The 18,085-nt window shown below is 41.7% G+C and overlaps 1 protein-coding gene across 1 annotated transcript; it reads right to left on the bottom strand.

Annotated features, from left to right (window-relative positions):
- Positions 1-4,170: 4,170 nt before the first annotated feature.
- GPR68 (G protein-coupled receptor 68) lies at positions 4,171-5,247 on the bottom strand. Its single transcript, XM_009960912.1, has one exon. The coding sequence runs from the start codon at positions 5,245-5,247 to the stop codon at positions 4,171-4,173; it is 1,077 nt and encodes a 358-aa protein (XP_009959214.1).
- Positions 5,248-18,085: the final 12,838 nt, after the last annotated feature.

The following is an 18,085-nucleotide window of genomic DNA, read 5'->3' as shown; positions in this document are numbered from 1 at the left end:
TAATCTTGTAATGACTGTGACGTGATATTAAATACTAAGGGGTGATCTGGCTCTGACAAAGCAAGCTTGTCATTAAAATGAAATATTACTGCGTTGCTGTTCCTGTTTTACTAATCTCGTAACTGCAACAGGAAGTAACTCTTGTAGCAACTTGGATTTAAAAATACCCTGTGGTGGGGAAAACAGCTGCAGTGGAGAGGGGAGGTTCGAAGCAAAAAACCCCAGAAAGTGTTATTTAGTGACAGTTGTTAAATGCAGCTCCCTTGCACGCTTCCTGTAGCCCCTCTAACCCGCTCTTCTTACGGTGGTGGATAGTTTGTGGAAGCGTGAGGAGATTAAGGAGAGAGATTTAACTGAGCTGCTGACGATAAGGGCAGCACTGCAGACCTTCTGTACAAAGGGCAGGCTATACCATTTGCCGCCTCCGTAGTAGTAGTTTGCCATTTATATATTTTGTCCCTTTCTGGGTAGTACAGAAAGGTTGTAGATATTTCAGGGTATCCTGCTGTTAAGAAAAAGTGAATTAAATACATAAATAGTGATTAAAAATTAATGCTTAGAAATTAAAATATATTGGCATTCAGTATGAAATAAATTTATGTAAATGAACTCTAGTTATAGAAATTCAGCTCCTGATGAGACTAAGTGAAGCAAAATTAAATTGTATCTCCAAGGCCTACTAACGCTGAACCGGTACCTGACAAACGGTTGTGAATTGTGCCTGACTTCTGTCATTTAAAGCTGTGATTTAGAGGTCAGGGTGTATTTGACACTGCACCTCTCAGTCAGTGACGCTTGAGCTGTCATAAAATTATTATAACGGTACAAACGGTGAGCAAACCATTGTGCTTAACAGGATGGTATCGGCAGTTGTGTTTAGCCACTGCTTTTTCCAAATGACAGTGGACTTTGAGTAGCCAGCAACACCTTGTATCTACTTTTCTTTCTGGCGGGTGAGTCTTATTATCCTTCTGTTATGCAAGACAAACACATAACTTTTTGAGAATGAGAAAAATCAGTTTGTACAAACACCACCATACTTTGAACATTAATCTTCTGAAGTCCTTGAGGATACACAACCTTGAAAGACTTAAAACAGTTGAACACATGTGAGAGAACGAAATCTTAATGCCAGACTGGCTGATGATAGACAGTCAGACTCACCAAACCTCGCAATGTTTATTTTGTGGATCAGTCATTTTTTTAGATTCATTTTATTTAAAGCCTTCTTGAATGATGTTGCAGTGAAACTGTCTTTGAAGTTTCACAATTAGAAAACAGCTCCTTTTGAAGTCTTCAAACTCTTCAAACTGTAACTATTAAGTAAAACATTTCATATGAATGCTTGAGGTTTTTGCCAAAGCCGGTAACCCTACAGGATGGTGTATGTTCACTGCTGCACAGAACCCACAAAATGAAATTGGCGTAATTTAAAAAATGTCTGTTTGGGAAGAGGCAGCTGATTTCCTTCTCTGTGTGCTCAGTAGCTTACTGACATACTACTCTAACACATGCAATGTATATTTCTCTTCCAAAACACTAACTTTTGTCAAAAAAACATTATTTAGTAGGCTTTTCCTCTTTTTTCCCCCCAAAATGCAAGTTTTAACAGCCGGATTTCATTAAGAAATATAAAATGTAATGATTTGTCTTTTTCTTTAATGTGTGTTTTTAAAATCCCTTCTTCTGTGCCGTCCCAAGCCCTGTATTTGGTCTGATAGCAATATTTAGCATATCTCTAGCAACTGTTGTAGGACCCTTGATTGACAATGTTCTGGCTGAGATGGAAAGAAAAGCTCTGAGTGAGAGTTACCTTCCTCCCATATTGGTTACAGTTCTGCAGCCTAAGCCAAACAGTTACAATGTAGACAGAACTGATAAAATACTGACTTTGGGAGGAAAAAAAAACCACCAAAAACCAAACAAACGAAAAACCCAGGAAAAAAAAAAAGAAAAGTAGAAACCCCTCCCCTGTTCTCTTGCGGGTTAGCAGGTTAAATGTTGAGAACTGCAGCAGAATGCTGGACTCCGTTACACAAGTTTCCCTCTGATTCTAAACTGCAGTGGCTGACCAAAAGCTGGCCACATCAAAGTACCAACTCAAATAAGCCTTAATCCCTCAGATGACAGTTTGATGTAATATAGCACGGTCTGCACTCCAGCTGTTTAATGTAAGCAACATGTGTAACTGCAAAGTAGTAAAGGGTAAACAGGACAGCAAATATTTTATCCTAGAACAAACCACGTGTGGGTCTTCCAGCCTGCCAGGTCATGGCAGTCCAAGCAGTTGGCTGGGTGCTTAACAGCATACTTGCACGGCATTATGGCAGTCGGGACATCCTGCCTCACCACCCCGTTGATACAGACAGGAGATTAGAGGAAAGATTAGGAGAAAGTAAAGCTAAACAGCACTAAGAGTCAGAAGAAAAAAATGCATATGTAAGGTAATTGATCCAGCGTGGTGAGTGGTCTAAGTAATGTAAAATAATTAAACAAACCAAATGTTAACCTAAGCAAAGTGAATCCTGTCCTGGGAGCGGGGACACGAGTTCTTTCTGCAAGAGAAGGGAGGACAGGATCCGTAGTCTCACAAATAGAAACTGTGGGCCAAAGCCATTAGATAGTAATTTCAAATGCAGCGTGAACAAATATAAGAAGAAAATAATAAGAACATTCTTTATTAAACACATCCACTAATTATTTCTAATATTGCACTCTGAAGGTAGTTTCCAGAAAACTTAGATTTTCCTTTTAGAAACTGGTGACAAGCAAGACTGTTACAACGACATACTTCAGATACCAGGAGTAGACTGTCTGCCTAGAGAATCTTTTGACATTTTAAAAAAACCCCAGACTGATTATACTGCTGTAAGTTATCAGCTCCAGGCTGCAGAGAGAGAAGCGTTTCAAGAAAGGTTTGAAACCACAGAAGTGAAAGGACAAAGCAATAGTCATGATGTAACAGTTACAGATACAGGAAGGTATGATGAGCAGATCACAAAGAAGAATCATACGGGATTCATTAGTATAATAAAGAAAAAAAAATGGAGATGGTGGTAGAAACAATACTACAGAGAACAACTCCTACATCTTTAACTGCCGTTACCTCTGCTTATTCCTGTATTTTGTTTCTGTCTAAACCAGGAAACACAGATCATTCATACATCACATATTTCTGAGATTGTATTTACTGAACAATGACCAAACCCTAAGCTATGGTACCTGTGGGAGAAAACAGAGTTTAAATAGAACCCATTTAACACTTTCCCTGACAAGTGCACTGTTACTTAATTGCCTGCGTGGTCTATGCTGCACAAGACACTGAAATTGCGAAGGACACGATCAAAACCTCAGCAAGGTGTAGTAGAATTTAGAAGTAACTAAATTTGTCTTTGAACACAGTTACTCGGAGAGGCACGTGGGTTCAAAGCGCCTCACATACTACCTGTTCTTTTCCAAGTCAACAGACCAAATTACTTATCCCCATTGGAGCCAAGAGTTCTCATACCTCTGAAGTCAGTAGGAGCCTCATGATGAGGTTCAACAATCTGAGATTCAACAGTCAATCAACAGACTGAAGGTCTCAGCAGATGCCGAGTTCCCTGTGCATGTTCTCCAAGGACATCTCACGTTATTGGACTGGTTGTTTTAGGAGGCTGGTTCTGGCACAGTCTCTGCAGGCCTCGAAACTGGCTGGAGGAGAAGTTATTCCAGAGAGTTACAGAAATGCAATCTTTTTCTTTTTACTTTTTGAAAGTACATATGGGGACATCTAATTTGTTCTCTCTCCAACCTTTTCAACAGATGATGACAGCTTGTAGGGAATTCTTTTCTGTGGATGCTACAGGGGCAAACAGAAGGCAGTTAAAGATGAACTCAGCAGAAGCACCCACCATAAGTACTAGCTTATTACAGTCAATGCAGTCATCTAGACAACAGGTTTTGAGTGGCACCACAATGACATAGACACATGATTGTAACTGAACTGATTTAGTGTGTCCTTTCCTCACTATTGCCGAGGTCCCAGCACCTCCAGAAACGACCTCACTGTACTGCTTCGCCAGTTAGCCTTTGGGAGGTAACACTGTTGTAATACACGGATGAATCAGGTGGATACACAAACGTGGCCATAGTTACAGATTTTAGATTAATGTCCTTTTTTGATGAATGCTATAGGCTGCCCATGTTAACTGTGGAGGAGTCCTTCATTCCAGTATCATCACCTGATATTTGTAACAACCCTGGTTGTTGGTCCTGCTGTGGCCTGTCGGGAGTTTCCGGAGCATTCAGGGGATACAATTCCTTCGGCTCAGTCCTCAGATACCCTAAGCATGTTAAACAAGAGTCTCGCATCTTGGCAAAGTTCTGGTAAGTGCTTTCACTGGAAAAACAGTACAATACTGGATCAGCAACACAGTTAAAAGTAGTCAACAGGAGAGAAACATGGTAAATATTAAATATTTTCTCAGCAAATGAGCAGTTGTTCTCCAACAAGCTACGAATCACAAGTAGGATGTGGTAGGGCCCAAAGCAAACTAAAAAAATGAAAACAGTGCTTGAAACCAGTCGTTTAATTTGGATTTTCTTCTTCTTTTGGGTGCCATGACTCTTGTGGACAACTCGTAAAATCCCGCAGTAAGAGAAGGCCAGCAGACAGAAGGGAAAAAGAAAGCCAGCAGAGAAGCGGTAGTAATTGACATAGTGCTCCCATTCTTTGATGGGGTAGTGCTCGAAGCACACCATGTGGCTCTCGGCATCCATACTGATCTCCCCGTGCATAAAGACAAAGCAGCACGTCGTTATTTCTTTGGTCCAGATAATGACGCTCACAATCGCAGCAGCCTTCATTGTCCGAAACTGTTGAAACCGAAAAGGGTGCACTACTGCGAGATAGCGATCAATGGAGATGCAGCAGAGGAAGCCCACACTGATATAGATATTCTCATACAACAGGATGCCACAAATTTTGCACAGCAGCTCATCATAGGTCCAATTGTCATGCTGTAAAACATACTGCAGCCAAAAAGGCAAAGAAAATATGTAGAGCAGGTCTGCTACCGTCAAATTGCAAAGGTAGATACCCAATTCGTTTTTAGCCTTGATCTGTAAGTAGCCATAGTACAGTGACAGGCAGTTAGCTGGCAAGCCTAATATAAATACAAATATGTATACCACAGGGGATAGTGTCTGGTGGATATCATGATTAATAATGCACTTCTCAGTCACATTCTCTGTGAAATTCACCATCTTCTGCCTCTTCCCGTATATCACTCATCAGGGTCCCAAATGAACAGGTGTAAAATTAAATTTCATCCAGTTTTGTGTATTGCTTATTTCTTCCACAAACCTTTACACTGAAGTGATGACTTGCTGCAGGATATTAATAACCTGAAGGCAAAACACATAAAAATCTTCAGAAGGGATACAGTTATCAAATATATAGCACGGTTTTCAGTAAGCTGCCTTTTCCTAGCCCTAATTTTCTTATAGTCTCTGACAGAAGATAAAGCCTATCCGGGAAATCATGATTCATGTGAGTAAGCCCTAGTACTTACCAAAAAAGTACCAGAAAATTTTGTGTCCAAGAATCCCAAAGCAAATTATGAACATCTGTTGCTTTATCTTTGCAAGTATCTGAAAGGTGAAGAAATATAATACCCGTTTTGCAGATGAGGCACAAAAGGAGTAACCTGATTTGTTCGTGATGGAAAAAATGTCTCTGGCAAACTAGCAACCCACTCAGACTTCCTTAGAGGATGCAGGGTGCACAAACCAGCTGATTTTTAATTTCCATTTCTTAAATTTCCCTTTAGATATAAGATACCATGGAACATGCAGTTCAACCCATTAGGATGAAGAAAATTGAATTTTTAGCAGTCTTTTTTACAGTGACTTGTAAACACAATCCTGAAAGCAAGCTGTATGTCTCTGTTGGAAGGACACTATAAAAATCTTTAAATGTATCCCCATGGTGTCAGTCCTACAGGATGTACTATTACAGATTCCTTATTTGCCATCAACTCTCAAAAACACTCATTTACTGTTGCTACTTACACATTTGTATCTTTCCTTTTCATCTTCATTGAATATGATTGTAATTGTTTTCACCTGAAGAATTTTCTATAATCCGAGCATATACCCATACAAACCATTCCTATACTACACTATTAATATTTAAGACACTTACAAAAATCACTGCTGACAACGGTTAGCACTGAGTTCAACTGGGACAAGTGTTCAGCCTTGAGCCAGCTCACAGCTATTAAGCCCTAGACTAAACGAAGTATCACATTCAGCATTTTATCACCTCGTGTGATATATTCACATTGTCGCAAATGCTCAGGACTGGAAAACAGTGGGACAAAGTGTGCCCAGTCTGAAGGAGATGCATGTTTTACCTGATGATGCAGAACGGCAAGACTGTTCCTTTCAATCTCCTCCCAGGAAATGCACAGTTGTAGTGTATAGTTTTGTAAGGTTAACAGCTTGTGTGCTCTTCCTACAGCTTCAGTTAGTGTGGATTCATTTCTACTCCTGTAGAAACTAAAAAGAAAATCATTTCCCTTAGGCCAGAAAAGAATTGCCTGGCTGAAATAAGTGACCAAACCTGCAAAGACTTCCAGTGTTTAGCTTCAAGCAGCATAGCACAGTCCCACAGAAATCACAGCAAACTTAAGGACACATGTAAATATTTAAGAATTAGAACATGTTTTTCATTCCTTTGCTTTTCCTCCTTTTCTTACCAACAAGCAGAACATCAGCCCCCGTTTTGATGGAAGCATTCTTGGGGATCTCAGATACCTTCAGTCATGAAACAACACGCCAACATAAGCTCATCTCTTTCAAAACTTCTACCTTCATTGTCCAATGCAGCTTATGTGAAAGACTGGTCAAGCCTAGCACAGCGCAAGCTCTGCTCTTCTTGTTCTCACGCAGCTCCTTTGTGCATCACTCCCTCCACCGTGGGTGGCACAATAGTTATTATGGATAAATAAAGTACAGCAGGAGAAATGATGCTTAAGGGATCCAAACACGGGTACCTATGGTTCAGTTTGAAGTTTGCTCCAAGAGATTGCCATGACCTCCCAAAGGAATAATGATAATGATGTTAGCAGCGCAGACGTGTACAGCAGAAATTAATCACTGAAGTTACATACAAATTTCCCAAAGGACTGTTACTTAGGTGCTATTAGTTCTCCTGTAACACTATCGAGATTCTCAATGGCTTCATAACCATCACGCAGCTCTTCTGTCTACAGAAGACCTGGCTCCACACCCACAAGGACCAGCGCACAGGATCTTTGCCAAGGCAGGTTTGATAACATATTTACCTCTTCCAATCCAGAGCTCCAGGCCAAGTACAATCATATCTGAGTTTGTATTTGATACCATTTCATTTCAGTATAATAATTCGGTGGTTTTACATGTAAGAGTTTGCCTGCACAGGATGGTTGGCAGACGTAGTTATAGTCTAAAATGCCTAAAAATCTGGAATCTATCATCTAATCTACTAACTAAAAGCATCCAGTCAGTGTCCAGCTCCTGCTGATGAGGCCAAACAGTAATTCAAAAGCTGTTGACAATTTTGAAAAGTTGAACTGTCTTTATAGGTCTAGCGTAGTTCAGCGCCGAGTTTCATTCAGTGTTAGCCAGTGAGTCAATATGGATCACGGTATGAGAAAAAGCAGATGTACTCTACAGTTGCACTGGTTTTTGACTGTTTCTTTTCCTTTAAGAACTCAAAATGGTTTTATTAAATTATTTTTGTGTCGTGGAGAACATAATCGCAAGATAATTTCCGTTTACCTTAAAAGACTTGCCAGAATGCAGATTGTGAAGAAGACTGCAAAAGTCTTGTTCATATGACATTATGCTAGTGTAACAGTAACATCTCCTGCTCCCAGAGGAAGTGCTGGAGTGGGCGGTTTCGTAGGGTAAGAAGAGAAGCCTGGCTGTTACAAATCTCTTTACCTTGTGCTACAACACAACTCCACAATTTCAAAGATGGGGATGAAAAACAAAGGTCCAGAGTCTTGCTTGTGCAATAGCTGTCTTACACTGCTCGTCTGGTCAGCGGCAGCCACGGGCTGGGAAATCCTTCCCTCATTTCAGCCTCCTCAGTGCTGGGCTCTGGGACACATCTGTGCCCTCAGACCCCTTGTGCCTGGCTAGTGACAGGCTCAGTACCCACGTGGGAAATATAAGGGTAGTTCACCTTTGCCCCAGCACCAAGGATTCTAAACATAGCTCTGCACTGGCCAGGGAGCGAAACTATGATTTTTCAACAAACCTGGTATCAAAGTACTGCAATGGCAGTGCTACACAGATGGGTGTGGAAGAGCCCACCCTGTTAGTGAGAACATAATGCACAGTACCTTACAAGCTGTCTGGAAAAGTGGAAACTGAAGGAAAGGTGATGCAGGGTATTGGAGAGAAAAGATGAATAGCTCCCCTCTTACTTGCTGACCTCGTCTGGACAGGGGGAGGAAAAAAAAGAAAAAAGTTCCTGTATGAAAAACATCTGGGGTGCAGATAATCATAAAGCTGAAAGCAGTTACAAATGGGAACACAGAGGCATTCCTTTTAGACAGCTTTAATATGGAAATAGTGCTGCTATGTGATTTTTCGAGCATAGTTTATGTAACACCTTCAGCATTATGAGTCTGCAGATATTTCCAGGCAATATTTCTCTTTCATATGTGCCCACATCTTTTAGATGATACCCATCTAAACCCAAGTCTTGAAAACAAATTAGAAGACTCTTTCCACCTACATGAGCTCTAAACAATGTCTTGCTCCTGGATTAAAAATAAAGCCAAGGATCCCCGGGCTTCAGAGTGCCTCACTTTTCCCTGGTTTAAATGAGTCAACTTTCATTACTCACTGGACAGTTCAACAACAGGTTCTTTTCTTTCCCAACTCCTTTATGTCTTAACTGCTGACAAAAATGGATCTCCCCCCTGCACCGTGAACCACAGAGCAGCTCACATGTTAAGCACTGTCTGCTGGCGTCGGCACAGGAGATAGCTCAGAGCCGCTTACAACAGCTGCCTCTTCATCTTGGACCAAGCACTTGCATGGAGGGTGGGTTTTTTTCAGTTTCAATGAACATTGCTACAATTTCACTCATAAGAAATCTGTCTGCAATTAGACCTACCTATTTTTAGCAGAGACAAATAGGACTACACCAACAGACTTCCTGTAGGAATTTGCAAAAGTTGGGCACACAGCTTGTCTCATCCGCAAAGCACTAGTTTCCATGAACAGGGAGCATAACGCGGTCGTGTGCCTTTATGTGACAGCAGCTCTCTTCTTGTTTAATCTGTCCCTACACCTGTCATACACCACAGACAGGCCTGAGTCACTCGGCTGTCATAGCAGGACTTGGACTGCGCTGTCTATCTTGGAAACAGAAACCTGAAGTTGTTTCCGTTCAGGATTTGGCTCAGATCATTACCTATACAAATGCCAGCCACTAAATTCACACACTAAGCTCGCCTAAACTTTTCAAGGGTTTATCAGCTTGGTTTGATCCTGGTTCTCAAAGCCTGGAAGAATAAGGTAAGGTAAAGAGGCTAGGAAGTGATGACCAGTAGAAGAGGCTAGGACCTAGGATGTTTCTATTGACGCAGAAGAAAACTAAAGGGAAAGACAAGTACACGAGGCACAAGCACAAATTATAGATCCAAACATAACTGAAATATTTGCTGTTATTTTTTATTCCAATCTTTAGAACAAAAATTGTGACCCACCATCTAATGAAATTTTTTTTAACAGTAGGGTAGGGGCATAGAAAAAGTAGATAAGCAAAGGCTAACAGACATTTTGAAAGTCTATGTGCACTCCAAGGGAATTAGCTAAAGCAGTTTGTGAACTATTGCTGAAGATGTTTCAGAAATTATGGTGGGTCGTGTAAAACAGGTGTAACAACTGTCTTGTGAAAAAGGGTAGTTGGAGAATTATACACCAGTCGGCCTAACTTCAACCAGAACAAGTCATCAGACAATCAATATACACATCCATGCATTTACAGAAGTGACTCACAGCTGTGGAGACTCACCCCAAGTGAGTCCGGCTATACTTTAGGAGAAGATGAAGTTGGGCTGGGGTTGGCAACTGCACTATTTCACACCCTACCTCAGAAAGATGGGAGAAGCTGTGGTGTCAGTCAGGCTGTCTGCAGGAGGACCAGCACAGGCATGGATGGGTCCTAGTTTCCCTGCAATGTGCAGACTTGCCAGGCTGCAGATCATGTTGCTGCTCCAGTGAGCAGAAAGCAAAGGAGAGTTGGAAACAATAAAGGACAGTAGTGGAAGTTGGTCTCATCTTCCGTGATTAACCCATGAACCTATTGCCTCCCCTTGCTGCCAACAGACAGTCCTGCCCCACACAGCATCACACCCAAGTATCATCCCAGTCATGTCAGTACCCCAGAAACTACCTGCCACAGCTCAGTGCCATCTCTGTCCTCATAGACTCTTCAGCCTCATTTCAGACATGACAGTTGCCTCCTCAGCTCCCGTGATACCCTAGCAATTCCTTTCTCACACAAAGCCCCCACGCACCAGGGCTGTTGATGCACAGGGGAAAGGCAGGACTTGAGAGGGAGTAGAGTCAGCAGCTGCATTTCAGGGCTGGTGAAAGCCAGGGAAGACAGAAGGGAAGACACAGAGGCAGCAAGGGCAGCAGTGCTGCAGTCAAACAGCTTGGAAGACTGCCTTAGAGATGCCGCTGCAGTAAGAGACACACGATTCAACAAGAAACAGCAGTGTCAGACCAATCTCATTTCCTTGTTTGATGAGATATGAGGGTGAACAGCTAGACAGGAAGCAACAAGTGCAACACATCTTGATTTTACGGAGACTTTTGACACATTTCAATGTGCATTCTCATTAACACCTGGGAAATCGTAACGGCGGCATGTACTGCTGGATGTGTTACATGACCACACTCGGAAAGCAGCCACCTGTAGTTCTCTATTGATCCGGAATGATGGACTGAGTTGAGGATGCAATAATCTGCCCTTCTCAGGATGCTAGTCAGTATTTATTCATAATCATATATTCATAATTATCTATTCATAATTTGGTAATTTCTATCCCATTCAGAATGGGATAGAAAATGCGCTTACTAAATCAGTGAACGATACTGTTCGCAAAGGAGTATATAAACACAGGATCTTGGTCTGAAAACAAAACAAAATCCATTGAGGGGGAAAGCAAAATTACTGTGCTTCAAAAGAAAAAAAAAATCAGATTGTCAGTATGCAATGGGGAATAGCTGGCTATGCAGCAGGATGGATAACAGCACACTTAGGTTCACTCTGTTACTGCTGAGAAGAAAAGAATTACAGTGGGATGTAGTATTTAAAGAGCACAAAGTCAGGTATTTTCTCCACTCAGCACTGGTGAAGTCTCTGGAACATTTTGCACTCTAAGAGATACACAGGCAAATTAAGAGTAGTCCAGTTATTTTGGGTAACCAAACTATATAATCCCCATTCCTCTGTCTTCACAAATTCAAAATTATATTCCCTTACAGACAGGAGCTTCCTGAAGGTAAGTTGATAGTGCTTGTGAAGCCCTCAAATGTCCTACCAATGACTGCTGAAGACAAAGCAAACAAATGGGTGGTAGGCACATTTATTAGAGGTGGAAACAATTCTAGTGAATAAAATATTTTATCCTTGTTCATCACTTGGGATAAGGCAACATGTTACTCAGCTGCTCTTCAGGGCACAATGCAAAGCCATGGAGATACGCTCAAGCTAGCACTGACTGTTATTTCAAGGACCAGAAACATCAAAGCTGCAGTGGCGTGCTACTTGGCCTGACAGATCAAAGAAAAAGGGTGCAGGAAGAAAACCAAGCTAATTCCAGTCTACTGCATTATGTTTCTACAAGAAAGGTGCTCAAGTTTTGCTCAAGTGTCTCAGCAGGGCACTGGGTTTTTTTGAGCTCAGACAGAGTTGTCATAGCTTATGTTGAGACAAAAGTCCAGTAGAAATAATGACTCTGTTCATTAAAGGTCATGGCCTGGTTTAAATATGCAAGTGGCTTGAAAATTGGGTTGCACTAAAGACCTTAAGATTTCTAATTCCTGACCTGAGTGTACTTGACTTTGATGCTCGCCTTCGTTTAGTGCAGCTCACTTTATGTGTGCCATCAATGTATCTTTTAAGTGTACGTGATTCCTTTCTCTACTGACCATACCTTCTGGTTTTTAATTGGATCAGTTTCTAAACCATTCTCAGTGAATCTGGAATTAAAATATACCACTTTAAAGACAGATACATGGTCCCTCAGAGTATAAATTATAAGTCACTACAATGGAAATTGCATAGAACTTCCGTTTTTGTCAAACCTCTATGTGAAGACCAGTTGGCTGCAAGTTTTGTTTCTGTCTTCTGCTGGTTTTGTGTTTGTAAGCAGGAAGGCTACCTCTGCTATACTTACTTCCCATTTTTTTTCTGTCTGCTTTTTTGTGTTAGAAGAACAGCCTCTGTATGTCCTTCTCTTTGCATGAGTGTCTTACAGGAGGCATACAGTAAAAAAGGGACCATATCTTTTTAAAACTTTGAAATCATCTTACGTAAATTGGAAAAAAAGCGCAAAAACTCAATTCCTCCTTAAACCAAATTCCCTTCTAAAGTTAATTTAGGCCTATACACAACTCATTCGGTGTTTGTTAACTTGCGAGTGGACCTTCTAACATGAACTTCTGTGTACAATAGTTGTTACTCTGTTTATCTGTTTCATTGGGAGGAAACCATAAAATTATTCCATAAATTATAAATCACTTTACTTTCGTCATTATTGTATGACTCCATTTATAAACCTATTGTCAGAGAAGGAAGCCAGCAACATTATTTTCAGAGCCCACATAAACAAAAGACATTAGTCACCAATCTCCAGTTTTCCCTAACAGAGACATGCAATTATTCACAGCATTGGGTAAATCACTCCATTTGCTCAAACTTTGATATCCTGGGAATTTGTCCCAACTTCTAATTTTTGCTTACCAGATTTCTCTGAAGTCTGAAGTAAGCTATTTACATTGAATATTTCATTGCTAAAACTTCAGACGCTATCTGGCTCGCAGTGGTGGGGCAGTTGAGGGTTTCATGCCCTCAACTTGTGAATTTGTCATTAGGAACTGATCATATGGATTTGAGTAGCAGGATCATGTTAAAATATTCGAATCATTGTGCTGATTTTGGCTGGCATAGAGTGAATTTTCTTCATAGTATCCAGTATGGGGCTGTTTTTTGGATCTGTGCTGGAAACAGTGTTGATAACGCAGGGGTGTTTTCGTTACTGCTGAGCAGTAATTACAGCAGCGTCAAGGCCTTTTCTGCCTCTCACAGCGCCCCACCAGTGAGTGGGCTGGGGGTGCACAAGGAGTTGGGAGGGGACACAGCCAGGACAGCTGCCCCCAGCTGACCAAAGGGATATTTCATGCCATATCACATCATGCTCAGCATATAAAGCTGGGGGAAGAAGGAGGAAGGGGTGGGGGGTGATGTTCAGAGTGGTGGTGTTTGTCTTCCCAAGTAACCGTTATGTGTGATGGAGCCCTGCCTTGCTGATTCTCTCCCCAGTCCCAGCCCGGGGGCAAAAGAGTTAGTGGCTTGTGGCGCTTAGTTGTTGGCTGGGGTTAGACCATGACAATCACAAATCTTTTGTTTCCTCGTAGTGAAATCAATGATTGTGGAAAGCATTAGATTGGACGTCACCATAAACTGAGAAATTTGACCTGTGCAGCCTAACATAAACAGTGTGGGCTGATGAATGCAATGCAGCTAGAAGCCAATGAAAACACCCCACGTATATTAGCCACATAATTAATTCAAACAATTTCATGACCTCTAAATCTAGTTCCAATGCTCATTTTCCATCAGTAAGGATGTGGTAATGTAGTTTAATCTTGCCAGTGCCCTGGCCTGCAGATCATGAAGCTCTGTAAGGAATAGCTGAATTGGTATGGATCACAAACCTAAATGTTCTATATTCAACCCACTTCATAATTCAAACAAACTCTCAATTAAGTGGGAAGCCAGCTAGAAAGCAAGCAGCTGAGCACTTCTGAATGGCCATAAGAGAGCTAAGGTACCACACACCAGTAACTTGTAATAACACAGTACCCTGTAGGCTATGCTGGAAGAGGTCACTGGGAGGACTTGTTGAAACAAAATTTACATTCCTGGAAAATGTCAATATTTCAGAAAAAAAATGACCTGAATAATCCAGATTATCATCCTAGGGTCTTATTTGTAATTTTAATTAAAGCACCAAGTAACCAACTTCTTTCTTACCTGATGTGCATTCTGCTGTATACGACACACTACACATTTCCATGGGATACGAGAAGTCAGTAATAAAACATATCCTATTTTACAGTAGAAGACCAGAAAGGATCTGGGGATTCCAGGGGTCACACACTGAACTGAATTTTAAACAACAGAATTTTATAGAACACTGGCCCCCCCCACCCCCCCATATCACATTGGGATGTCTCAGCAGGCTGTAGGTACTACCCCTCCCTCCTGTGCATCTCTGTAAGGCTCTACAGAGGTGAGCAGATCCCCCAGGATCTGCTGGCTGTGGTCAGGGAAAGTGCAGGGGAAAGGTCAGAGGTCTAGCAAAGCTGAAGACTGAGGGAGTCAGGCTTGTTTAGTCTAAAGATGACCAGATTGAGGGCAAACATAGCAACAGCCTTCAAACATATTAAAGATTGTTGCAAAGATGAGAGACGCTGGGTTAAACACCACAAAAAGCTTTCCACTAACAAAGGCAAGTGGACAACTAGGATAGACGGTGCACGGGATGTTGGGCTGTCATCACTGAACGTCTTAAAGTTTGGCAAACAACTTGACAATGGTTCAGCTGATGCCCATTGAAAGCAAAGAAATGTTTGGGGAACTCTCAGGACCTTCCCATTCTGTTCTCCACTATTATTTGCCAGGTGATGTGACACAACTCATTCCTCTTCGTGACATGACGTAGCATGGAAACAAATTGTACAAATCCAACGTGAAGTAAAATCATTTCCACAAAGGAACTTTGTTTTGAAACAAATAATCGTTTTCCAATGAGTTTTTATAAAATGTTTTTCATTTTGAAAGTTTTTTCCTAGAAATGAAAGCTGTATCAAAGTGATATCTATATGACTTCACACATACAAAAACTAATACAAAAAAAATCCATGTTCTGCTGTTGTGTCATTTCATGTCAAGATTTTCTGACTTTGGACTTCTTAGATGAGGCCTGCACATAGGAGAGACAACTTGACATGAAGGGTAAGGAAGGCATACAGGATAACAAGCAATTAGTCCCGTATCTCAGATTACTTATTCTTTATTTAGGATTAGGGCCTTTTTAGCAAATGCAAGGTCTGAACAACTGGCTGAGAACAAGGAAGTGCTGAAAAGAAACACTTTGGAAAATCCCTGTTTATGGTAATAAGAAGTTCATACAATGTGTAATTTTAGGCAAGCAGTCCAAGTGGTATCAGGAAGGTGAATCATATGACAGGAATTAGTCATGCCATAGCTGCCTCAAAGCTTTTAAAAATGACCCTCATTTACCCCTCTCCTTGCTGCTGTTAAAGTTCAGCCAGGTGGACAACATGACCCTCCAAGTATTTCACCATTGAGCTATCGTGAGTAGCTCCTACCCACAGGGGACATCTCCCTGAGGCATGGTAGATGACTTGTCCTGCAACACAGGACAGTGGGTGGAGGAAAACACATCACACCACTTTCTGCAGAAATCTCAAATCCCTGTATTCCTCAGAGAACCACTCCAAATCTTCCTTTTGACACAAGAAGCCAAAGCACCATCCTCTCTCTATTGCAAAGCAGCAGGCAAGTAAACAATAAACAACAGAAATGCTTAGAATCCCATGTCTGTGCGCTGCTCCTCATTTGGCAAGAAAAGCCAAGATTACGCAGGTCTTACTGATTAGAAGCCACACAAGCCATGATCAACATGCAGTATTACCAGTAAGGAACAAGGGCTGGAACAATTGTGTTATAGCCTGGGACTGAGAAACAGGAACTTCACCCTTTTGAACTAAATGAGTTCTGGTTCATTTTACAATCTGCAGCTTTGAGGTAAAATCACTCTTCTGATTAATTTTCCCAAACTGCATTATGGCCCCTTTTGATGCTGCAGCTTGCTCTGACACCAGCACTGTGCTCCATCAGGCAATGCCAGATGTCTTGCATAGAAATCAGTGACTTAAGGTTTAGGTCATATCTGTACCGCATTTCAACAATTTGCCTTCCTTGATCTGCCAGGGCGCCCCTCTGCCCCCAGCGCTGCCATACAGCCCCTGCTTCCCAGAGCACCCGCCCAAAGGGAGCCGTGGCCCCGCGGGAGCCGCCCGACAGATTTCTCAGCAGCCTGAGCACAGGCCACCCGTTTGCAGCACGTGGGCCATAGCACAGCGCTGGCATCCGGCACCGGTCACCAGGCACGCACCGAGGCTGAGCAGAGGGAGTCAGCTCTTAGCCTGTACCTTCGCCCAGACGCCTATGGCACTGCACATGCATAGCTGACGTGTATGCTGGGAGCAGCTTGCTCTCTGTACCCATGCGGTCTCACAGAAAGGGGAGAGGGTGCTGCAAGATGCAACGCAGTCCCTTCTGTCAAGCCTCCCCAGCATCGCTTGCTGGTTACAAGGGAAAACTTTTGTTCAAAAACTAACAAGTTGGAGACAAAAGCATGGACCAAATTATCTTTCTGCTTGCACCTTTCATAACGCTGCCTCCGGACAGAACAAGGTATAGTTAAACCCAAGCATCAGCACATCATACCCTCCAAACAGAACTATCTCATTAACCAAAAGTAGTTTGGAAAGCAACCAAGCATCCATCTGTACAACTTTTTCTCCTCCTTTACTGACAGTTCGGTGGATAGAAGTGATTTTGCAGTGCTGCTGACAATCAGTAGCTTAGGACATCAGTTATCAATGTTTGACTAGTAACATTTGACAAACAGCAAAGGCCATGTGAGAGAAAAATTTTGCTTGCTAGGTCTAACTGGAATGTGGTTGAAACTCTGCCATGTCTACAGAGATTGAGCACATCTGTTCAAGAAGCATGATAACACTCATTATTCTACGCATCAGCAAATAATGATACATTCAATAAAATCATCTCTCTTTTAAATGCTGTTTTCTGCATATATGATTCAGCATATGATTCATTTTGTACAGCAAAAGTTTTAAGACACAGTAAAGTGAAAAGCTGTTTACAATATTTGGAGACTTTTTCCTCCCTTCTCTCATTTTTCTTTGCCTTTATTATTTTTCTTCTGTTTGGATTTATTTTAATCAAAGAGAAGAAATTAATCTTAGGATAGGAGCCTGTTCAACTGACGCACCTAGCATCATGTGCACTGTCGTCATTCAAAACTGGAATAATTCTTTTGTGCCTTTGTACTATGTTTATGTTTTGGGCTTACACTGATCCCTGTTGTGAATTTCAAACATGTTTCTGTTCTAGATCCAATTCTTTCTAGTCTAGCACACCATCCGCCCTTCCACACACTTCTATTTAGCTGCACTCATTTCCTTTCAGACTCAGTTGAGCTTTTGGCTCCTGTTCTGTATTTCTGTATTTCTTCCTCAGATACAGCACTGAGGGGGAGGGGGGGCAACTTGTGCAACTGCATTTGTGCGTGTCTTTGAATAGTCTCCATCTAGCTTGTAGAGATTTAACTTTTCTAAGCTATCCCTTTTTGCAGCCTTTAACTAAGCTTCCTCGTTGTTTGCAGTTTCCCTTTTGGAGATTAACCAAGTTTCCTGTAGATCTAAGTCCATATTCGCACATAAGGCGTGTTCTCCAATGTTATTTCTCAGAATTCTCATGATTATGTAGAAGCCGCGCTCCTGGCAGAAGGTTTTCCTCTACGCTCTTTCCCTTGTTGTTGCTCTTCCTCGCTAGATGATTATTGGAAACTTTGGTCCTTTTTTTTTTTTTTTTTAACTTGAGGATACAGGACTCCAACAACCTAGTCCCCAGTAGAGAAATCGTTCTAAACAAAGTGCTGGCACCTGTATCTGCAAGGCTTCCTTACAT

This window comes from Leptosomus discolor, chromosome 3 (genome assembly GCF_034619465.1).
Source record: "Leptosomus discolor isolate bLepDis1 chromosome 3, bLepDis1.hap2, whole genome shotgun sequence".
Taxonomy (NCBI): Eukaryota; Metazoa; Chordata; class Aves; order Leptosomiformes; family Leptosomidae; genus Leptosomus; species Leptosomus discolor.
This window is presented reverse-complemented; position numbering and strand designations above follow the sequence as displayed.

Bases quoted from the DNA above. Each gene is read 5' to 3' on its own strand.
- GPR68 (XM_009960912.1), bottom strand. From the start codon at position 5,247: ATGGTGAATTTCACAGAGAATGTGACTGAGAAGTGCATTATTAATCAT.